The sequence below is a fragment of the Anolis carolinensis genome, chromosome 2 (assembly GCF_035594765.1).
Source record: "Anolis carolinensis isolate JA03-04 chromosome 2, rAnoCar3.1.pri, whole genome shotgun sequence".
NCBI lineage: Eukaryota > Metazoa > Chordata > Lepidosauria > Squamata > Dactyloidae > Anolis > Anolis carolinensis.
Genome location: NC_085842.1, coordinates 157,903,800 through 157,922,908, shown reverse-complemented (window position 1 = coordinate 157,922,908; position 19,109 = coordinate 157,903,800). Strand labels below are relative to the sequence as shown.

Here is a 19,109-nt window from a genome sequence, read left to right as displayed (position 1 = left end):
CACATTCCTTACCTTTGCCCTACCACAGGCCTCTTCAACCAGTGGAGTGTAACAATATTCGAGAAAACAATATTCTAGAAGAAAAATGAACTGGAAGAACTAGCTTTGGTATCAAAAAGCTATTGGCCAATTTAGATATCTTTTCCTCCTGTTTCTAAAGGCTCAGAGCGAGCTAGCTTGCACTCCCCCTTTTATGCCCTTCTGTGACCTGAAAAAAGTGGATGCCCTGGGATGGCTGCAACAACTCAAACAGGATTTCAGGAGGGTTTTCTATATCACTCCATGAAAAGAGTCCTCTCTAGTTAGTGTTCTTCCTTCATAGACAAAGCAAACTGTTCCACAACTCTCCCAAGTCCACCAAACCCCTTCCTTTATGTGCAGGATTTCCTTATAGCTTCTTTCTTCCCTCCTTAATAACTGTAGTTAATCAAGGACAAAGGAGCTATATGTGCCTGCAAAAATTGCAAGAGTGCTGCAGGACCCAAGACTGGCCAAGAGCTGGCAGAAATATATACAGAGTGTTCTATTTCCTGGATTCTCCAAAACAGGGAGTCTGCAAGCTCTGCTCTGTATCTTCTCTCACGGCTTCTGATTCACCACACATATTACAATGCAGAGTTGCCTTTCTGTCCCTTTTCCTTCCTTTGTCTTATTTGCATTTTATCCAGAGAAGGAACTTCACTTCTCCAGGGCACACATAGCATATTGCAGTTTAACAAATGCTTGGTGTTTTCATTAAACTTACGTCACTTCCTAATATTGCTTCTTTTTTCCCTTGTTAAATCTATATATATAAAATGATAAAGTTGTTTGCGCAGTGACTATAACAACAAAACTAAACATCCCAGAAATACGAAATTTGGCAACACAATGCAAAAGGCTTGCCTCCAGGTTACAACAACACAACCACACCACAAAACCACAATCCAGACCCACAAAACTCACAACAACGCATCATGCGATAACAACACAACTAAACGCCCCAGAAATACAAAACTTGGCAACACAATGCAAAAGCCTTGCCTCCCAGTTGTAACAACACAACCACACCACAAAACCACACAGGACCCACAAAACTCACAACAACGCATCGTGACTATAACAACACAACTAAACACCCCAGAAATACAAAACTTGGCAACACAACGCAAAAGCCTTCCCTCCAGGTTGTAACAACACAACCACACCACAAAACCACAATCCGGACCCATAAAACTCACAACAACGCATCATGACTATAACAACACAACTAAACGCCCCAGAAATACGAAACTTGGCACACAACTAAACGCCCCAGAAATATAAAACTTGACAACACAACGCAAAAGCCTTGCCTCCCGGTTGTAACAACACAACCACACCACAAAACCACAATCCGGACCCACAAAACTCACAACAATGCATTGTGACTATAACAACACAACTAAACGCCCCAGAAATACGAAACTTGGCACACAACTAAACGCCCCAGAAATATAAAACTTGACAACACAACACAAAAGCCTTTTCTCCCGGTTGTAACAACACAACTACACCACAAAACCACAATCCGGACCCACAAAACTCACAACAACACATCGTGACTATAACACAACTAAACGCCCCAGAAATACAAAACTTGGCAAAACAATGCAAAAGCCTTGCCTCTCAGTTGTAGCAACACAACCACACCACAAAACCACAATCCGGACCCACAAAACTCGCAACAACGCATTGTGACTATAACAAATACAAAATTTGACAACACAACTCATCCACCTCCCCAATCCCTACATTCACACTTGGCCTCCAAAAAAACAATTACAATAATAACAATGACAACAACAACAAGAATAAGACTCAACACCATCACAGGCAAGAAACAGTCAGGCACTGAGGCTGAGAGGCCAGTCAGTGCTACACTGGGCCTACAAAAAACAATACAGTAGCATCTAACTTATCCAACCTTCATGACCACTACTACAACAACAATAATAAACACCTACACAGGCAAAACAAAAAAGACTATTGTACCACAATAAAAATATAAACCGCACTCAGCAAAATCAGACATTACAACTAACAACAAACCAAAGACAACAGGGATCTCAAGCAATTATCAATCAACACAAAAATTGAAGAAGGTAACAAACTTCAAATACTACTACTAATGTGAGTATAAAGAAGGTGGAGGTCACAGCATCAATACAACCTAATGTAGAGTGACCAACACCACCAGACTAAGCCACAGCAACGCGTGGCTGGGCACAGCTAGTAATATATATTTCCCAATGGGAGGGGACTCTGCTTAAGGGAAGAGGAAGAGCCTCTGAGAACTCATGCTTATTGAAGTGGGTGGCAGGATTGAAAATGCCTGAATATCCTCTTTCCTCTTCCTGAAGTGCAGTATTTCTTTCCTTCACTATAGTAAGCATAATTACCACAGTAACCAAGCTTTCTTTATTCTTGTAGGTGGTGGATTACCTCACTCAATACTCAGGAATAAAGCCAGGGGACCTAGATGCCAAAATTTCTTCCAAACACCTCACCACCCTCAAGTCCACCTACCTGAAGTTACGTTTTCTTATTGACGTTGGGGTCAAGTTTGTGGGCCATGGGTTGCAGAAAGATTTCAGGGTCATCAATATCATGGTGATTATTTCCTTTTAAATCTTAACATCAACTTTCGCCACACAGCTGCTTAGATTGAATAAAAAAAGGGAGAGGGTTACTTGTGTGTGTGTGTGTAAAAGAAGTAATACAGAGAAGAGCAATTCATTATGAATGGGCAAAGTAAGTGATAAAATACAAGACAATTGCATGGAAGGAGAATCTAAAACTAGGCTTGGCAACCTTTAAACATGCAGATGGTGTATGAAATCCAAAATGGATCAAGAGATAGTGCCATAGGATGAAACTCCCAGGTCAGATGGCACTCAACAAGCAACTGGGGTACCACAGAAGACAGCTATGAGTGACACCATGGCTAATGATGCAACCGGACTCAAGCTGAAGGGACATTTAGCTGTTGATGCGCTCAGCGGTGAAAGGGAACGTTTGAATGTCACAGCACGTATTATAGGGATATAGAACGTGAAAAGTATAAATCACAGGGTTAGATATAATAAAATGAGAAATGAAACTTATACACATTGTAATACCTCGTGTGAATGAGATGTAATGGACAGCAATGGGACATTTTGAGTGAGAGTGGGGTGGATTTGAATCCTGATTTCCAGAGTTGTAGTCTAATGTTCAAATGCTACAACCCTATGCTACAGAACTATGTGCTTATGCGACAACAGAACTTAATACTCGGTTCATGCCTTTCTCAACAGGTTCCCAGAGACCAAGTCATTGACACTGTGTACTTGTTCCACATGCCCAGAAAGAGGATGATCTCGTTACGCTTCCTAGCCTGGTATTTTCTGGGTCAGTACAAACATTCTGTTGTTAGGATTAATATTAGCCAGTTTCCCAGTTAGCTTGACTTTTCTGTCTCAAGAGAATGATACAGCTGCCAAGGTTTTCCCACAACTATTTCTATTTCTACAGAACCAAGCTACTCTTATTTCTCAATGACACTTGAAGTGCTGTAATTGAGATTGGGATGTGTAGAGCACAAACTGGAGAACTCTGGCAGGACACTACATTGGGAGGATCTCTAGAATAGGTTAATAATTGGGTTTTATCTCCAGCATTTGACATTTTATGAAGAGTAATGTCCCAAGCAATAATCCCAATGTACCAGCTTCAAGGTGGTCTTCTTTCCTAAAGCCAGGAAAGTCGGCAATGCAGTATTACATGTGCTGTAAATCTTTTTCTTTTCCTCAAAGATCTGAAGATCCAAGGGGAGACTCATGACAGCATTGAAGATGCCCGCACAGCCCTCCAGCTGTACAGGAAATATATGGGATTGAGCAGCGGTGGGTTAGAACCTGAGGATTTCCGTAAGGTTCTCAAGAGCCTGTATGAGAAAGGGAGGAAGATGGACTGGAAGGTGCCTGAACCTGATGGCCAGAGTAGTCCCAAGAGTAAGGAACCTTTTCTTCCCTGTTGAATTTTGGTACTATGTGGCCATACACATTTCCCCCCATGTGCTCCAATGGCTGATCTATATGTAAAGGTTTACTAGTCATATCGCTTTTATACATTTCTGTTCTTGTGTGTTAGAGAAACTGGCAGCGCATGTTGTTAGTGTATCTTTGCATTTGCACATTTCCATATATTAAAAAAATATGACGTTGGATAGATATCAGACACAGAGGTCCTGAGCACCAGTCTCTTGCTTGAGCACAATTTGGTTGTGATTTTAAGGCTTAGCACCTCTTGTAGATAATGACTTCTTTGCCACAAAAGCATTGATAGCACAGAAGCATCCTGGGAAGATTTCCTGTAAACCTGGCTCTCAAATCTTGGTATTATTCTGTTTCACTGTATGATGCTAAGAGGTGGATTATAGCTGCAAGTAGTTTGTCTTCTCTCTTTGAGGTGGTTGTCCTGACTGTGGTCTCTCTATGACTCACAATGCTGCATCTCCATCATTTCTGTGACAGGTGCTGCTGTTTTCTCTTCCGTGCTATCTCTTTAAACCAAGACTGCCATTTCTTCACTAAAGAAGTTTCCGAAAACCTGCTGCCTGAGTGGTGAACATTACAGAATATCTTCTCAGAAGCAAAAACACTCCACATATTTCTCAGAGACCAAGGGGCTTCTTCTGGGATGCTTCAGTCTGGGTTTCTAAAATACCACATGCATTACTGCAGACCAAATCCTTCAAAACTAGTAATAAGTGATAATCCCCTTTGTGAGCCACATGGGGGCACAGTTACATCGAAAGTGCTGCTTCCTTGGATTTGGGATGCTGAAGATGATACTGCGCAAGAGAGGGATTTTACATCAATGTGTGCAAGCTGTTCTAGCATATATTTTGTATAAAAACTGAGTGAAGCAGACCTGTGAGCTACCCAGAAATCCTCACTTCCTATATCTGCTAGTGTTGTTAACAAAGCTTGCAGGTATCATCTTTTTTTCTTCCAGCTGGGGGCTGTCCCTGGAACAATCTAGAGCTGGACTCTACTGCCATGGAAGCATCATGGCTTTTAAATATTTTCCTTTTTTGGTATGTGAATTGTGAGCATATGGTATTAGAAGTATAATCAAGCTGTAAAACATTGTTAGTGCTACTTAGTCTTGCCTTTTCCTTGCCTGTTTTTTGTTTGTTTGTTTTACTTTGAATCATGGGCATCTTAGGTCCCTTGTCAATCTAAACAAGATATTAGGCATGTGCAATCCAAAAACATGGTTCTAAACTGTGTTCAAAAGTAGGGAGCGCTGGTGCTTTGTTTCTAAAGTCATTTCTGAATTTTGAAGGTAAAATGTTGGAAACTTTATAAAACTTCAGAATCTTCGTAAGTACTTCATTAAAGGCGGGCACGTATACATGATAGGGAAAACAGCATTGGCAGTGGGGAAACTTCAGGGGCTTCTCTTGCCCTCATTTTTTTAGGTATCCTGATGAAACTTGCTACACATCCTGAATTCTTAGCACACCAAATTTCAGAACATTTAGATGATCCACTGATTTTTAGGGAATATTTAAAAGAATTTAGGAAATACTGTACATTTAAAAAAAAATAGAAGAGCTACCACCTTGAATTTTCTAGAGAATGACATAAGGTCATAGGGGAACATCCCCCCCCCCCAACTTTCAGACATATTCATACATCTACCAATTTTTGGTAAATTTTTAAAGTTTTGACAGAACCTTTTTTATTAAAAAATTGAATTTCTGTCATATTACCCAAAAGAAGAAACCATTTTCCTCATTTCCTCATTTTCATAGATTCCTAACATTGGAGGGAATCCCGAAGGGCCATCTAGGCCAACTCCCTTCTTCCCTAGGCTAGGTGGGAGTGTGTAATATTAAAACTTTGAATTTCTCTGTTTGTTTATGTGATGTACTGATCTCAAGGAATTGAAAATAATAGCCAAAATTATGGAATATTGAAAGAAATTGATTGCCTTAAAGGATATAATACGGAAGGGAAGGGAACTCTTAACAGCAGTAGGGCCCTTGCTTGGCGCCCTGTTGGATTGGAATAATGTTTTCAAACAAAAAGTTGATAATAATAATAATAATAATAATAATAATAATAGAGAAAGCAAACTAAAGAATGACGTTTTGATTTAGCCAGGCACAGATTTTAAAAGCTGATAAACTGATTTACACAAATTCCCTCCTAATATTTTAAATTCAAATTAAAAAGACAAACACCCAGTCATTGAAAAAACAAAGCCCCCTTCCCTTGCCTGCCCCAACAAACAAAGGAGATTTGCTTTTGCAACTCTCTATCTTACAGCCTAGGAAACTCAAAACCAGCTTTCTCCCTTTCTTCTTTCTCTCTGTGTCTCCTAAAATCTCTCTTCCATATTCCTTCTTCTCTTCACCCCCCTTCTTCAAACAAAAGCACCCAGCCAGCAAGAAGCCAGCCAGCCAGCAGAGCACCCAGCCTCCACTGTCCCTTTCCCCAGCCAAAATGAGCCCTTCTGGCCATGCGGTCAACTTTTGCAAGCCGAATGGTGACCAAATGCTCTGAAAACCCCACCCCCTCCCTCAAACGTAAGCCCTCATTGGCCGGGAGGCAAGCCCTTTTCAGACGTCACCTCCCAACCAGCAGACTTGGTTGAGAGTCCACTGGTAGCTGAGTCATACTTTCAAAGACTTCCAAGTTACTACCAAGTTACTTCCAAGCAATGGCTTCAAATGGTTCAAAATCGAAAGGGTACTTCCGACGCGCGTCTCCATGTTAGAAACCCTTTCGGATGTTCAAAACATCCGAGTAAACTTCCAATTTACAAGACTCACTTCCAAAGCCAACCCTACAAGATATACAGTAGATGCCATATTTTATACTACAGTACTTGAATAGCTTCTGTTTGCTCCTTAAAACTGAAGGCAGGATGTTATACAGGACTTCCACACTGAAACAATGTCATAGTGTCTTTATGTGTCAAAAAAATCTAGAACTAATATAATAAATAATAATAATAATAATAAACTTTATTGCCATCATCTCCAGAAGGACTTGGGGCGGTTCACAAAGCATTCAAGGTGCAACATGCAAAATACAAAAAGTGCAAAAACAAGAACATAAAACAATAAGCAGCCAACATAAAACATCAAAACTTCACAGTGCCCCCTGATTAAAAACAGTAACATATAGCAATATGGAGCCCCGGTGGCGAAGTGTGTTAAAGCACTGAGCTGGAGGCCGAAAGGTCCCAGGTTCAAACCCCGGGAGCGGCGTGAGCAGCCGCTGTTAGCTCCAGCTCCTGCCAACTTGGCAGTTCGAAAACATGCCAATGTGAATAGATCAATAGGTACCGCTCCGGCGGGAAGGTAACGGCGCTCCATGCAGTCATGCCGGCCACATGACCTTGGAGTTGTCTGCGGACAACGCCGGCTCTTCGGCTTAGAAATGGAGATGAGCACCACACCCCAGAGTCAGACATGACTGGACTTAACGTCAGGGGAAAACCTTTACCTTTATAGCAATTGCTGCAGGTAAAAACAACAGTAATTGATCTCAGTCTTGTAAAGTGCTTGTTAAAGAATCTGAAGGTACTCATATATATTTGCAAAGAATCTAAATGTGGTCAAAAGGCTTATTGGAAAAGCCATGTCTTCAATTATGTCCCATGATGCTTTGAGGTAGACTTGGGGATTGATGTTTTAGAGCATGCTATAGAATAGAGAGAGCGATGTATATTGGGACATTGAAGTAGAGAGGATTTCAATGTAAAAGGACAATTATTAGACCATATTTATCATATCTAATGAGGATTCTATCCTGGCTCAATGTCTAAAATGCAAAATAAATGATCTTGTGTCTCCTCTCCAATATATGCACCTAACTGAGATCCATTCTCAAATAACATTTACTTGGGGCAATGTATAAGCATGCCAGGTTGGTTAGAACTGGACATACAGGGCTTTAGTCTTTATGTTCTATTGTGACTCCCACTGCATGTGGTATAGCTTTTATGTACTTCTGATTCATATCGGCCTTCCTCTAAAACATCTAAGAAGGCAGTGATGTATACTAGGCAAAGTGTGTGGTAGGCACAAGATGAGAGATTTGAATTTGGGTAGCCCTAATCTTAGCCCAAAAATTAATGTCTCTGATTTCTTTAATTTTTAATGTATCATTGGTCATGATCTATATCTTTGTGACAGCTGCATGTTCTGAGCAGCCTGTATGAAAGAGCAAGGTTTGCTTTTGTAAATAGGATTGCAAGTTTATCTGTCTTTTTTGTCCTTTCACATAGAAATCCGCTCTACTTCAATGTCCCCTTATACACTGCTCTCTATGTTCTGTAATTTTGGGCCAACACTGAAACTGATACAAGACATAGGGGAAGTGGCCTTTTAGAAAGATTGACAGCAGAAGCGTGTTGAAAGGAGAATACTTTGGTCTAAACAGCCTACCATGTTGGGGTAGCCTAGGCTGATACCTAAAATGTGCCATGGTGGGCATCATTCCCAGATTCAGCAACTATTCCAGTTTCTTTTTGTGTATGGAGTGGGAGAAATGCAGACATGTCTTGGGTCAGATCTAGTCTCGTATATTTCAACTCCTCCAGGTCTGTGGTAAGAATCGTGCAGCTCAATGGATGTCAAAACGGGAGCAAGCTTGTTTTCTGCTGCCCTGGAGACTAGGATGCAGAACAATGACTTCAAACTACAGGAAAGGAAATTCCACCTGAACATTCGGAACACCTTCCGAACTGAGAGCTGTTCAGTAGTGGAACTCTCTGCCTTGGAGTGTGGTGGAGGCTCTTTCTTTGGAGGCTTTTAAGCAGAGACTAGATGGCCATCTGTCGGGGGTGCTTTGAATGCAATTTTCCTGCTTCTTGGAAGGGGGTTGGACTGGATGGCCCATGAGGTCTCTTCCAACTCTACGATTCTACGATTCTATGATTCTAATACAGTGAGAAGGAATGCTGGGAGTTGCTGTCCAACATCATCTGGATTCTCAGTACTGATCTAGAGCCTTTTGACAGATTTTATTACCCCACATGTATTGCAGACTCCTTTGTTTCTTGTTGCACTGTGAAATGGCACCTATTCATTAAGAAGCTGACCCTTCAATTTCCATGACAGGTCTGATGAATTACCTTCCAGGAGGCAGCATTGGCCTATGAGTTGGCTCACATCCGTGATCCCTTCAATCATAACATACTTTTTTTCCTGACAGCAAAGTGCCCAGTTAAATGACTGTCGTAATGAACATCTATCTCAGCAGTAATTTCCTCCTTCTTTAAGGTGACTTGATGAATTAAAAACCCTTCAGGAAACACCAGCTTTGCCCAAACATATGTAAATGAATCCAAACTCCAGCATCCCCATTTCCCGCATGGTTGGGCAGGTCAGAGATAGAGTCAGGTCAGAGAAGAAGACTACCTCATCCAGCAGAGAAGGCTCATTCTAAGAAAAAGGGATCATACTTTGTCTGAAGTTAGTCATATTTTTTCAGATCAGTAGTTTTTCATGACTGCAGAATAAGTCCATAAATTCACAATGGTGCAAAGCCAGATAAGAAAAACAATGCTTTCCTAATTTTCCTCTTCTTATATCTCTATGGTTATAAGTTTTAAAGTTTTAATATAGTGTAATTCTCCATTATTGTATGGCAGGGATGGGTAGAACTAAGACTTGATGGATCCACTACATTTTTTTTTTTACTAAAGTGAAGTAATTCAAGCCAGGTGCAAAAGTCACATAGAAATAAAGAACAGAGTGCCTCTGAGCTCATTTAGAGACTAGGAATTTGTCAAAACATAGAAAGTTTTTCAAATTGTTGCTTGTTAGTCAATCCTTTAAGAAGTAGCGCACCACTGTTACTGTTTAAAGAATGTCACCTTGATAACACTATGTAACAAAATTTGAAACACTTTCTGTTCTTGGTTTGAAAGTATTGTTTCCTGTTTAACTGTGTGGTACTTACTTTGAAAGTACAGTAGAGTCTCACTTATCCAACCTTCACTTATCCAACGTTCTGGATTATCCAACGCAGTCTGCCTCCTGCTCAGATCTACAGCTGTTTCTCTAGGCAACAAAGGCTGAACTTTTTGCAGATTTAACTTCTGACAATGTTGTTACTGTAAGTTTATTTTATGCAATTCTATCTTTATTTGTAGTCAATTTTGTAGTAGTCAATGTTTTTGTAGTCAATGTTTTTAATACATTGCGATGTTTTGGTGCTAAATTCATAAATACAGTAATTACTACATAACTTTACCGTGTATTGAACTGCTTTTTCTGTCAATTTGTTGTAAAACATGATGTTTTGGTGCTTGATTTGCAAAATCATAACGTAATTTGACGTTCAATAGGCTTTTCCTTAATCTCTTCTTATTATCCAACATTTTTGCTTATCCAGTATATATGATTTTGTGGAGTGACTTGATATTTACACATACACACACCAATACCCTACTGAGAAGCAATGCCACTTTTCCTACTGTAGGTCTAATACATAAGGGACTTGAGAGGTGGTTGTGCAGAGAGTTGGTTTTTTTCTGGCTGGAACTTGTGGTATGTCCTGTCTTCCTGCATTGCACTGGCATAATTTTCAGATGAATTTGGACCTCACTTGACTTACTGGTGATGTGGGAACTAGTGACTGAATAATTCTATTTTTGAGTCACTAGTTGGGTTTGATACACTATGTGGCATTTTCCATGTCTTTGAAGGTTTGAGGATCTGGTACCACTAAAATATTAATCCTCTGTAATAAATAAATTTCTTTTTAATATTACATCCTCCTAAACAGTTAACATACATTCTGGGTTCTTGCCCGGACATATTTTTCCCTTTTTTTCTCCCTTCCATCCTCTTTAATTGGCCAAGCTCCCTGCCAAGCCATCGGCAGGATTATATATATATATATATATATATATATATATATATATATATATATATATATATATATTTGCTGAGGGAGCCCAGATTGCATCTTGTCATCTTGATTGATCCCCTCCTTCTTTAGCATTGGTCAGTACCTCGACTCTGTTTGGCAAAGAAAGGAGGATTTCTGCAGGGAGGGCTAGGTTACAGCCTCGGGGTGCCAGGTGCCGCTCCTCAAAGCAAGAAGACCTGAGGAATCCCCTGGGGATGAGGAGAGAAGAGGCCGCCCACTCCTTGCCTGCCCACCGGACTTTCCTTCTCAGCTACCCTCAGTATGCTTGCTGCTCATCAGAACATGAATACTGCCCTGGTAAGTTTTTATTATCTGTCCTGATGAAGATTTTCTAAGAGGTAAGACAGTTTTGGAAGAAGAAACAAGGTATTCAAAGCAATTGCTCTGACCAGGGTTTTCAAATCTACTATGACATCCTATCTGACATTTGCCACCTTCACTCTTCTCAGGGGCCGTCATCTGATTGTGGGGCCGTGGGGTGTGCAGAAAGGCAGAGAGGGGCTTTCAGAAAGTAGAGGCTGATTTAGACAGGAAAGGATGCTTGAAATCAAGTTTGCTCTAAGAAAGAAGCTTTGGGTCTACAGTACTAGGTTTTTTTCATGTGTCGTTTTGTCTGGACATCCTGAGGCTAGATCCAAGCTCATGAGATTAGCTCTAGATATATTTGTCATTGGGGGCCCCTGGTGGCACAGTGTGTTAAAGCGCTGAGCTGTTGAACTTGCGGACCAAAAGGTCCCAGGTTCAAATCCCGGGAGCGGAATGAGCGCCCGCTGTTAGCCCCAGCTCCTGCCAACCTAGCAGTGCGAAAACATGCAAATGTGAGTAGATCAATAGGTACCGCACTGGCGGGAAGGTAACAGCGCTCCATGCAGTCATGCTGGCCACATGACCTTGAAGGTGTCTACGGACAACGCCAGCTCTTCAGCTTAGAAATGGAGATGAGCACCAACCCCCCAGAGTCGGTTACGACTGGACTCAACATCAGGGTAAAACCTTTACCTTTACCTTATATTTAGTATATTGGTCTTCTTGCTTGGAGATAAATTGTGATTCATTATTGAACTCCTGTACACTTGTGGCTGAGAGGAGAAAGAGTGAGGGAGCATCAGGCTAAAAAAAATTCTGGACGGACATTTGTTTGGTTTCTGATTATATTGGGCTGGCTCAGAACAGTGGGCTCTCCATATCCATGGAATGTGTATCAACAAATCTCCCCACATCCCAAAATATATATCCAAAAATGAAGCTTGACTTTGGACGTTTATATATGGGAAACCATTTCATAGAATGGCTGTTTTCTTGGGAATCATACTAGAGGTTCATGGACATCCCGTCATCTCCACTGGACCTCAACCCTCCCCGAAACAGCAGCATCCAATCCTCAGGTCATATACTTGCAACACATGTTTTAAGGTGTACATGTTATGTGTTACAAAGTTGATGTAGTTGCTCTTTGCAAAATCCCATTGTGTATGTAACTGTTCTAGTTTGGTCATAAGAAGCTTTTTTAACACCAGCAATCCAGGATGCCTGGGGGCAGCTCTCTCATTGCCGCAGGTGGGAAAAACTTGGCGATGCTCTTTAGCTGCATCCTTGAGCGCTGCCAGCCAGGATGGCTCAGAGCTCAGCTATTCACCATATAGATCTAATGAAGGCAGCAGCACGCTTAACTAGCACCTCAGAATGAAGGCTGCACATGTTTTTTGAACTTCCATAGACAGAAGATGGTGATAGCAAATTAACCTATTTGAAGACAACAGAAAAAAATATTTTTAGAAGTAAGAGGTTACATCCCCACATAATAGAGATACAAAATGTAAGGGTTTGATATTAAATTAAGAAAGGTCTTTTCTAGAGTACAACATTGTCTTCCTCTCACTTTCTTTCCTTATCTCAACATTATGTAGTGGCTGAGCATGATCATCTTCTAATTCAGTGGTTCTCAACCTTCCTAATGCCTCAACCCCTGAATACATTTTCTCATGTTGTGGTGACCCCCAACCATTCAATTATTTTCGTTGCTATGTCATAACTATAATTTTGCAACTGTTACGAATCGTAATGTAAATATCTGATATGCAGGATGCATTTTTATTCACTGGATCAAATTTGTCACAAATACCAGATATGCCCAAATTTAAATACTGGTGGGGTTGGCGGGATTGATTTGCCATTTGGGAGTTACAGTTGCTGGGCTTTGTAGTTCATCTACAATCAAAGAGCATTCTGAACTCTACCAATGATGGAATTGAACCAAACTTGGCACACAGAACTTCCATGACCAACAGAAAATACTGGAAAGTTTTGGTGGGCACTGATCTTGAGTTATGGAGTTGTAGTTCACCTACATCCAGCTTTCTCTGCCAAAGGGATTCCTAAGACCATCAGAAATATGTGATACCCCCTCGCAACTTCAGGGGTCCCGACCCCCAGGTTGAGAAACGCTGTTCTAATTGGTCATTTTGGGGGTCTTTTCTCAAGAATCCCCTCTCCATAGTTTTTTGTTTTTCTAAAAATTGGGGCTGTTCTGAAAATTGAGTTCATCCTCCAAACCTGATGATCTTGTGCATGTATGAGTCCCTTCTGAATTTCATGTCAGAGAATGAGTTTGCTATTCCAGATGTGAGATAGGAGGGCATTTACAAACATGGCACGAACACCTGCGGTGCTGCCTGAATTCATGAAAAAGTGGAAAGCAGACAAGGAGTGTGTGAAGGTGTCAAACAAGATTTCAGTTATTCCCTCTGCATTTGTTGTTTCTCCACGATTTGTAAGAATCCTCTAGTCTTTTTGCTGGGGTGTTGTACACCTCATTTGCCATGGCAAAAGGAGCACGGAGGAAGGGAGAATAAAATTAAACCATACTGATTAGCAAAGTTCATTGTCGGAGCCAGGAATCCAGAATTATAAAGGGGAAATCAAGCAGGCTTTTGTTATGGGAGAAAATACTGTTTGTGCAAACGACTTTGTGCTCTTCTTTCCAAAATGCATCATTGCCTGGAGGTAATTTTTACAATACTTTTAATCATTTTGCGCACAAACAAGGTTTGCTGACATTGAACTACCATAAAGCAAAGGTCTTGCTATCTCATCCACGCATGTGTACAATATCAGGTTTTGGAAGATTTCAGATTTTTGAATTCCAAATTAGGGATGTCATCAGTTTCAAAGTGTTGCCTTGCAGCTGTTGAGACAGAAGCCATGAATGCTCTTTCATCTGGCAAGGAAGAACTCCTGAGCCAAGGCATTCTGGTTCCAATCCATTTAAGAAACACATCACATTTATGCTAAGGGAATTATCAGGTCAAAAATTGCCTGATGCATACTATTTCGGCCAAGATTATAGTTATAATTTTATTATAAAGTGGGTTGAGTTGTAGCATGCTTCCATCCAGTCAGATCCTATGCTTGTATACAGTATCCTGTATCCAAAATGCTTAGGATCATAAGTGTTCCACATTTTGGATTTTGAAATCCTTGCATACACATATAATAAGATATCTCAGAGATTGGACCTGAGTCTAAAAATTAAATTCCATGGTATTTCTTATACATATATATTGAAAGTAATTGTATACAGAATTTTAGCAATGTGCATGAAACAAAGTGTGGGTATGTTGAACCATTAGAAAGCAAAGGTGTTGATTGTCTCAGCCACTTATGTAGACAGTTTTGGATGTTGGAGTGTTTTTGATTTTGGAATTCTGAATGAAGGATGCAAACATGCTTCTGCTTTTATATTTTGTCTAAGGGCTTCATTAATAAAATATGTTTAAAAGAAATATTACTGATAATAAAAGTGTCCATTTTGTAATACTGAAATAAGAACATATATTTTATTCAATGTGGATCAAAGAATAGAAAGGTAAGAAATCTTTGGTCCTCCAGATGTTTTGTGTGCATTTCTGACCATCCTGCTCAGCATGGCCTCAGTGTTGCTACTGTATTCCAAAACATACAGCCCTGAAATAATGTGTAGAGCTGCTGGGCAGCATGAAAAAGATTAAAAATAAAATAGATTACAGGGGTATGAATTATGAGGTCAGGACAAATCAGTGGCATGTGAAAACTCATGGAAGGTGTTTGTATGTATAACTTTTGTGCAGCAACATGATCTTTGGATGCGGAGCTTCAAACTGGATATAAAATCAGAAGGAGCTGAGTCTCTGCGGTGTTGTTAGATTTCTTCCTTATCAATCTGCTAGTCTGACCCAAAATGTTTTGCTATCTGTGTGTCGAACTAATGCAGTTTGACACCACTTTCGCTGCCCTGAATCAATGCTATGGAACCATGGGAGTTGTAGTTTGACAAAGCATTATTTGACAGAGAAGGTTAAAGACCTTGTAAAACTACAACTTCCACGATTCCATAGTATTGAGCCATGGCAAGTTAAAGTGGTGTCACACTGTACTGATTCTACAATATTGATGCACCCTGAGATGCCATCTATTCAGTTCAATGCGCATACTCCCCAAAGCCAACAAACTTACTGCACAAATACAAATTAACAATATCCTTGATACTCTATCCTTGATACACCAAATTTGCTTCCTCATTCTGCCTAATATGGAGCCCTGGTGGTATAGTGGATTAAAGCCTTGTGACTTGAAGGTTGGTTTGCTGATCTGAAAGCTGCCAGGTTCAAATCCCACCGGGGGAGAGCGCGGATGAGCTCCCTCTATCAGCTCCAGTTCCATGCAGGGACATGAGAGAAGCCTCCCACAAGGATGGTAAAACATCAAAAACATCCGGGCGTCCCCTGGGCAATGTCCTTGCAGACGGCCAATTCTCTCACACCAGAAGCGACTTGCAGTTTCTCAAGTCGCTCCTGACGCGAAAAAAAAATCTGCATAATGGTTAAGTCTCTGAGTGTCCTTGATGGTTAAAAGGGTATGGCACAAAGTCTGAAAATGAATTAACAGAAACACTTCACTGTTATGATTTAATTTTAGTTATTTATTATTATGGTTAAATCCAATCTCATCCAAGAGAAGATGTATGTTTCTCTCTCCACATTAAGAAGCAAGCATCTGCCAGCTTGAAATCTGTTATTCACTTGCTTTCAAAGTGAGAACAACTGTTTACGGCCTTTGTTGAGTGCCATTAAGTCATTTCCAGATTGTGTTGAGTTTATCTTGGGTTTCTCAGCAAGCTTTATTCAGAGAGAGTTTACCTTCCTCTGAAGCTGAGAGAGTGGGACTTGCCCAAGGCTACCCAATGAGTTTCAATGGCCAAATGGTGATTCAAACCATATTTTCCAGAGCTCATGGTCAAATGCTCAAACTATACACTGCTTGGTCCAACCAATCTTAGCAAGTACAACACCACATGCATAGATGATGATACATGAACAAATACAGTACAGGCAGTCCTTGAATTATAAACTTCTGACTGACATACAACTCCTAGTTAAGAACAGGGGTGAGACAACAGGAACGGACAGAAATCTATCCCTCTGAAGGGAAATCCACTATTTGAAAGTTATCATGGGGAAAAGCTGTCTCTACTGAAGCTTTCTCACCAAGTCTTCTTTCCACAACAAACCAAATTTTTCAAAATGCAATTATCAAAGGGACAGAAAGTGAGATGAACAGGGGCACAGACAGCAAAACAAACACCACAGGGGTGTTATTCCTTTCCTATGCTGTTCAAAGCTAAATGTCTGGAGTTTCACTTTAAAAAGATAACTGTTCTGGCTTACAAACAAATTAAACTTAAGAACAATCATCTTATTTGTAACTTAGGGACTGTGTGTACTTGTGTTTAATACTTTTCCATCTGCCTCTTCTGCCCTACCTCTGAAGAAGACGAGGATAGTCAGGCTGAAAGAGATCAGCCAGCACCGGGTCACTGAAAGCCTCTATGGCTGAACTAAATATTTGAATGTGAGTCTGTCAATACAGAGAGCTCTAAATGAGATGGGGCAGCACTTTGACACAGCAGCCTCCACATCCCTTTCTCAGTGGTGGCATATGTTTGGGGCCTGGGCTGTTGCATTAGGCTGCCAAATACATTAAAATGCATAAACTTAAATAACAAATGATGACCACAAAAAGCCTGACCATGGCCCTGTCTACACAAATTAGGTTAAGGTAAAGGTTTTCCCCTGACATTAAGTCTAGTCATATCCGACTCTGCAGGTTGGTGCTCATCTCCATTTCTAAGCTGAAGTTACTCTGGTATAAATCTGGCCAGGAACAGCACCGGATCCAACATATACCTGCTGATTTTGGGACCTGTTTCTAGATGGGCTGGGACTGCATCTGCCCCACCTTCTTCCTCTATGTTGCTGTCCTTGGAGCTCCTTGTCTGTTGTCAGAATGGGATGCCCATGCTATCAGGAAGAAGTAGAGAGATCAACTCATCTGTTGCGCCCCAAGGCAGCTTGAACACTGGAAACCAAACAGAGACCAATAATCATATAATATCTTTATTAAAACAATAATAAATTCAGGAAAGAATAAGTGAAAGGATGAGTGAGCAATAGTCCTCTAAGGAATGGTATGAATTAGTCCAAAGCGTTGAAGAGATATGTCCAATATTATTGTCCAAAGTCCAGAAACCGAAACATGCTCAAAACTGATGAAAAGTTCTTGAGTGGGGAAACAACAAGAAAGCAGGAGTAAATAACAAAGTCCACAGTCACTAGAAAGTCTTGGATTTCAAGGCAGGCAAAAGACGAAGCTAAAAGCAATCTGGATTCAGGAACAAGGCAAGGACCTGAATTCACTCCGGATTAAAACGGGAGTCGTGGCTTGGCTTGGCCGCCAGGAAGCATGAGACTCGGCTTGAAAATCAGGGAACTGGAAACGGTGAAGTTGCTACGTTGACACCACAACTGGCTCACAGTGCAAGACACTTTTATAGAAGTTGGATCTAATAACAGCAAAGGGAACCCAACTCCCCAATGGTTCCCAAAACAATCTGCTATCCAGTAACCCCTCTAGATGCCAAACGTTGACTCCTGCGAAGCTGCTGTGTCTGGGATCTTTGTTACTGCAAAAACTGTCTTCTGTTAAAGGATACATTCCCTGGGGAGCTTGGAACATCTGGTTCTTCCACGGGAGTAATGTTATCAGTATCTCTCCCAATTAAGGAAGCTTCGGAGCTATCCACAGCTGGGGTCTGTAATTGGAAGGAACTCGGAGGAGAACTGGGTGAAAAGTCAGAGTAAGCTTCATCCTGGTCAAAGTTCATTTCTGAACCAAGTTCAGAATCCAAAGGCGGCTGGGATCTAACGCCATCCTTACATCAACAGATGTGACCGCAATGGCCAGGCACTCACTCTGCAGCTGGCAAGAAGGAGTGGCGACAACGGGAAGAGCAATCCCCTTTTTCTATACTGATCACAGCATGGAAAGGGCAATGAAGACGGTTTGTCTGGACATGGCCTTGGTTTGAAATGGACCTGATCCAGACTGCCATAAAGCCCTGGGATACTAGTCTATGATCCAGACTTCCATAAAGCCCCAGGATACTAGTCTAGACTTTCCATCAAATAGTTGGGCAAAGTCAGATTGTAAGACAATTTATCTCAAAAAGGAGTTCTGGCACAGGAGGCAATGAGACAGAAAATCCAGTCTTGTGAGAGTACAAAAGCAAAGTTTATTTTTACCATAGCTATGAGAAGGCGGGACAGCCGTACACCCCAAAAGGTTTGTACTTGCAAATGGCTGCCGCGAAGCATGGCGTAGTAAACAAAGAATATATATCTCGGCTTATCTAAACTTAACCAATTACTGAGGGTCTTCTTCACCTCCCCACCTCTTTGGCACAGAATGGTGTCTGTGATCTCACTTGTTTACTCGAACTAGCTTCTGTCCTTGGAACTTTCTGGAGAAAGGTACCAGCTCGAAGAGAAAGGGAGGGGAACAGGTCCTTTGTTACTTTGTCTCATATAAAGAGCTTATTGTCTATATGAAGCTAATATATAAGCAGAGGCAAAGCTATATATGCAAAAGTCTACTATTTTCTGGCTTATGGTCCCTTCAAGATTAGAGCAAGAAAAGATGAGTCTCTCATCAGAAGACACTCTGCACTGCAAGTACAGACGGATATAAGATTTATAGTGAGTTTGGGTTTTCTTGCCTGAGTTGAGTGTTTTGGTATCCAAAACAGACAATCCGATTAATGGGTTAAGCAAT

The 19,109-nt window shown here is 40.9% G+C and overlaps 2 protein-coding genes across 5 annotated transcripts in view; both read left to right on the top strand.

Annotated features, from left to right (window-relative positions):
* pan2 (poly(A) specific ribonuclease subunit PAN2) overlaps positions 1-5,169 on the top strand; it is a 42,370-nt gene extending 37,201 nt beyond the window's left edge. For all 3 annotated transcript variants that reach the window (XM_008103995.3, XM_008103994.3, XM_003216940.4), the window contains exons 23-26: positions 2,452-2,631; positions 3,318-3,411; positions 3,816-4,013; positions 4,536-5,169. In XM_008103995.3, coding sequence (XP_008102202.2) covers positions 2,452-2,631; positions 3,318-3,411; positions 3,816-4,013; positions 4,536-4,570 — 507 coding nt within the window. In that variant the 3' untranslated portion in view covers positions 4,571-5,169. The remainder of the gene's footprint in view (positions 1-2,451; positions 2,632-3,317; positions 3,412-3,815; positions 4,014-4,535) is intronic.
* Positions 5,170-10,984: 5,815 nt separating this feature from the next.
* Positions 10,985-19,109, top strand: part of LOC103277779 (inactive dipeptidyl peptidase 10) — a 52,384-nt gene continuing 44,259 nt past the window's right edge. For both annotated transcript variants that reach the window (XM_062970936.1, XM_062970935.1), the window contains exon 1: positions 10,985-11,261. In XM_062970936.1, the coding sequence (XP_062827006.1) occupies positions 11,226-11,261 (36 nt within the window). In that variant the 5' untranslated portion in view covers positions 10,985-11,225. The remainder of the gene's footprint in view (positions 11,262-19,109) is intronic.